The 3,793-nt window shown below is 48.7% G+C and overlaps 1 protein-coding gene across 1 annotated transcript; it reads right to left on the reverse strand.

The window, feature by feature from the left end:
* Positions 1–1,093: 1,093 nt before the first annotated feature.
* LOC115237853 lies at positions 1,094–1,681 on the reverse strand. Its single transcript, XM_029811194.1, has one exon. The coding sequence runs from the start codon at positions 1,679–1,681 to the stop codon at positions 1,094–1,096; it is 588 nt and encodes a 195-aa protein (XP_029667054.1).
* Between the last annotated feature and the right edge of the window lie 2,112 nt (positions 1,682–3,793).

Genomic DNA, 3,793 nt, shown 5'->3' on the forward strand with positions numbered 1-3,793 from the left:
TCTATTGCTTGGATGCGCGACAGAGCATCGGCGACGATATTTTCATTCCCAGTGATGTGGATTATGTCCGTGGAGAACTGGCTGATGAAGTCCAATTGGCGTTGCTGGGGCGGCGATGCCTTGTTAGACCGCTGCTGGAATGCGTAGATGAGCGGTTTATGATCGGTGATGATCATTAACTTCCTCCCTTTGACCATATGTCTGAAAAATTTTAATGCACTAAATATAGCTTGCAACTCCCGATCATATGCGCTGCATCGGATTTGCGTATCGGTGAATTTTCTGGAGAAAAAGCCTAAGGGCTCTGTTTCTCTTTGTACTACTTGTTCGAGAGCAGCACCCATGGCGACGTCAGAGGCGTCGGTGCGTAAAATCAGTGGTGCGTTCTCAGCTGGATGCGCTAAAAGTGTGGCTTCAGCTAAGCGTCGTTTGGTGTTCTCAAAAGCTTGCTCAACCAGTGGCGTCCATTTGATTGGGCGCTTGTCGCGCTTCTTGGCTCCAACTAGCAACGTGTTAAGGGGCGCCTAGGCTTGCGCAGCGCCTTTTGTGAACCTGCGGTAGAAGTTCACAATTCCCAAAAATCTGCGTAGCTCCAAAATGTCCTTGGGTGGCGGATATTGCAATATGGCTTCCACTCGAGCAGCGAGCGGGCAAATTCCTTCCTTGGTGATTTCGTATCCTAAGTATTGTACTTGACTAGAACCAAAATTGCACTTTGATACATTAATTGATAAACCGTATTCGCGTAAGCGCTCGAATACAGAGCGCAAATGCTGTTTATGTTGCGACTTGTCTTTAGATGCTACGAGGATATCATCTATATACACGAAAGAAAAATCTAGGCCGCGGAGAACCGTGTCCATCAGTCTTTGAAAAGTTTGTGCCACGTTGCAAAGTCCAAATATCATTACATTAAATTCGAACAGGCCAAAATGGGTAATTACGGCTGTCTTAGGGCGATCCTGCGGTGCGACGGGCACTTGGTGGTACGCGCGTGTCAGATCCAGCATAGAAAATACGGTACATCTACGGAGACGATGCGTGAAATCGTGTAGATGTGGTATTGGATACCTGTCCGGGATCGTTGTCCGGTTCAATCGGCGGTAGTCTCCGCATATAGTCTCCTATAATCTCTTAACTTCTTGGGCACGAGATGTAGTGGACTGGCCCATTGACCTGAAGAAGGGCGGCAAATACCCTGCTCGAGCATACGCCCGAATTCAGCTTTCGCTTGTTTCAATTTCTCAGGAGACAGTCTTCGTGCTGGTTCGGCGACCGGGGGGCCTTTGGTTTCTATGAAATGTTGTACTTCGTGTTTACCTTTCTTAGGCACACAAGAGTTGGTTATGTCGACGAACTCGCGTAGTAAATCGTGATATTCGCCATTCACGTTGATTGTAGAGAGTGCAGGCGTTGGAGTGTGGGTTACCCTCCCCGAGGCCGATAATTGTGTGGTGCTGTTTAATAGCTTGCGGCGGTTAAGGTCGACTAGAAGGTTGAAATGCTGGAGAAAGTCCGCACCGAGAATGGGTTGACTGACGTTAGCAACGATGAAATCCCAAGTGAATCTGCGACGGAGACCGAGATCGATCGTCACTGACCGACGGCCATATGTGCTGATTTCCGAATCGTTAACTGCGTAAAGCTTAAAGTCCACTGTTTTACGATGCCTGCTCACCATAGCTGCCGGTTGGACGGACACATCCGCGCCGGTGTCGACTAGGTATCGTGCGCCCGTCGCACGGTCGCTTATTATCAGGCGGTTCGTTTGCCTTCCACCATCCGTGGCCGCCTCACCACAGACAGGCGCGCTTAGTTTTCCGAGTTCTCGGAATGCTCCTTTCTCCAGGTGCAGGGATCCTCGCAACTCCTAGCCTTTTCGCCGAACCTGCGATGGTAGAACCATAGATCAGTTCTACGCTTTCGTGCGCGACTTAGCGAGCGCGAGCGTTCTTCCTGCACGTCGCCTCGACGTTCTCTCCGGAACCTTGATCGGGCTGTTTCACGCGTAAGCTCCTCGATTGCCAATTTCAGATCACGCAGGTCATCATTGACCCCACCTGAGCCACCTGACTACTACTGATGGCGGCAAGATTGGGCCGTGAGACTTCGAGAATCTTGTCGGCCTGTATGGCCAGTTTGGCAAGATCGGTTGTCTCACTGATCGCGAGAATAGTGCGCACATTCTCGGGTAAATGTTCCATGAAGATGGTACCCAGTATCGAATCGGTACATTGGCCTCCAGCCAAGTTGCGTAATCGTTGTAGCAAATTCGACGGCTTCTCGTCAACGAGTTCCTGCCCCCGTAGCAGACGTCTGAGCTTTGACTCAGTGGTTTCCCCGAACGAGGCGATGAGGCGCTTTTTGAGTGCTTCGTAGCGCTCTCGAGCTGGTGGTGAGGTTATGATGTCAGAAGCGAACGGCAGGGTAGTTTGATCGAGATTGACAATCGTATAGCGGAATCGAGTTTCATCACCTGTAATCCTGGCGATTGCAAATGCTGCCTCAATTTGAGCAAACCACAAGGCCGGGTTCTCCTTCCAAAAAGGGGGTAGCTTCACCACCCGCGCGGCTTCGACATCAAGGTTATCGGCGTGGCGATATTGTTCACGTTGTTCGCCATCTTGCACTGATCTTCTTTGCTGCGACGAATCGCGTGAATCCGGCAGGTCATCAACGCGGCTGCGCTCTGGTGAATCAGGCATTGCGTCACCTCAGGAAGGGACGCGCTTTTGTGACAAAAGGTAAGGGGCACGCACCTACGCGATTTGCGGCTTCACGTTTCACGCTCTCGTTACACCGACACGTGTTCGGCAGAAACCGTTAACCTCTCGCGCAACACCAGCACTTTCCCGTTTCGTAAAAAAAATGCCTCTTCTTTTACCCGACCGATCACGTCGGGGTCACCAAATGTGGAGACTTTAAACGGGAATTGATTGATTGATTGAGGCAAACGGATGGTATATATATATATATATATATATACAACGTGCTTTATTTTCGGAAACGTTCTCTACTCTCTAACCAGATGTCCTCTCTAACCACCTCTAATCCCTTCCCTTTGCTAGGGACAAGATGGCTTCCTTCCGTCTTGCTACCGTGTGGTAGCTTGCGAGGGCGCTGGTGTTGCGCGGTGTGTTCGTGGACGGTCTGTCGAGGCGCGAACTTTAACGTGTGCTTAGCGCACGGCAACAACGGCATGACTCGTGGCAGTGGTCGCCACAAATCTGTATACTATCGTTTAACGTCATCTTTCGAACGACGCCTGTCAAAATTTCAGACAGATTTATCGAGTAGTTTTGTTTTGATAGCTGTTGAAAGTGGGCAAGTTTGTGTTTGTTTGTAACCATGGAAAAAGAGCATTATCGGTCAGTGATTCGAATCCTTTTTTCGGATGGGAAGACGTGTGAGGAAATCAAAGTGAAGTTGCATGCCGTTTATAAGGACCATGCACCTTCGATGACTACCATCAGATATTGGTTCAATGAATTCAAGCGTGGCCGAACATCCGTTTTTGATGAAGAGCGCAGAGTTCGACAAATCATATTTTTTGGATGGCTTAAAAAAGTTGGAATATCGCTGGACTAAGTGTATCGAGCTGAAAGAAGACTATGTTGAGAAATAGATAAAAAAAATTTAAAAAAAAAATGCGTTTCCTTCCCTAACATGGGTACTTATCATACAGCCCTCGTATATATACAGGGTGTCCTAGGACCACCCGTACACCCCTTTTCTTTCAAAAACTAAGCATTTTAGAGAAAAACGTTTTGAACAAAAATTGTATGGTTTTGAG

The sequence above is a fragment of the Formica exsecta genome, unplaced genomic scaffold (assembly GCF_003651465.1).
Source record: "Formica exsecta isolate Colony F162 unplaced genomic scaffold, ASM365146v1 scaffold312, whole genome shotgun sequence".
NCBI classification, from domain to species: domain Eukaryota; kingdom Metazoa; phylum Arthropoda; class Insecta; order Hymenoptera; family Formicidae; genus Formica; species Formica exsecta.

Coding starts and splice junctions, on each gene's coding strand:
- LOC115237853 (XM_029811194.1), bottom strand. CDS start 1,681: ATGGTGAGCAGGCATCGTAAAACAGTGGACTTTAAGCTTTACGCAGTT.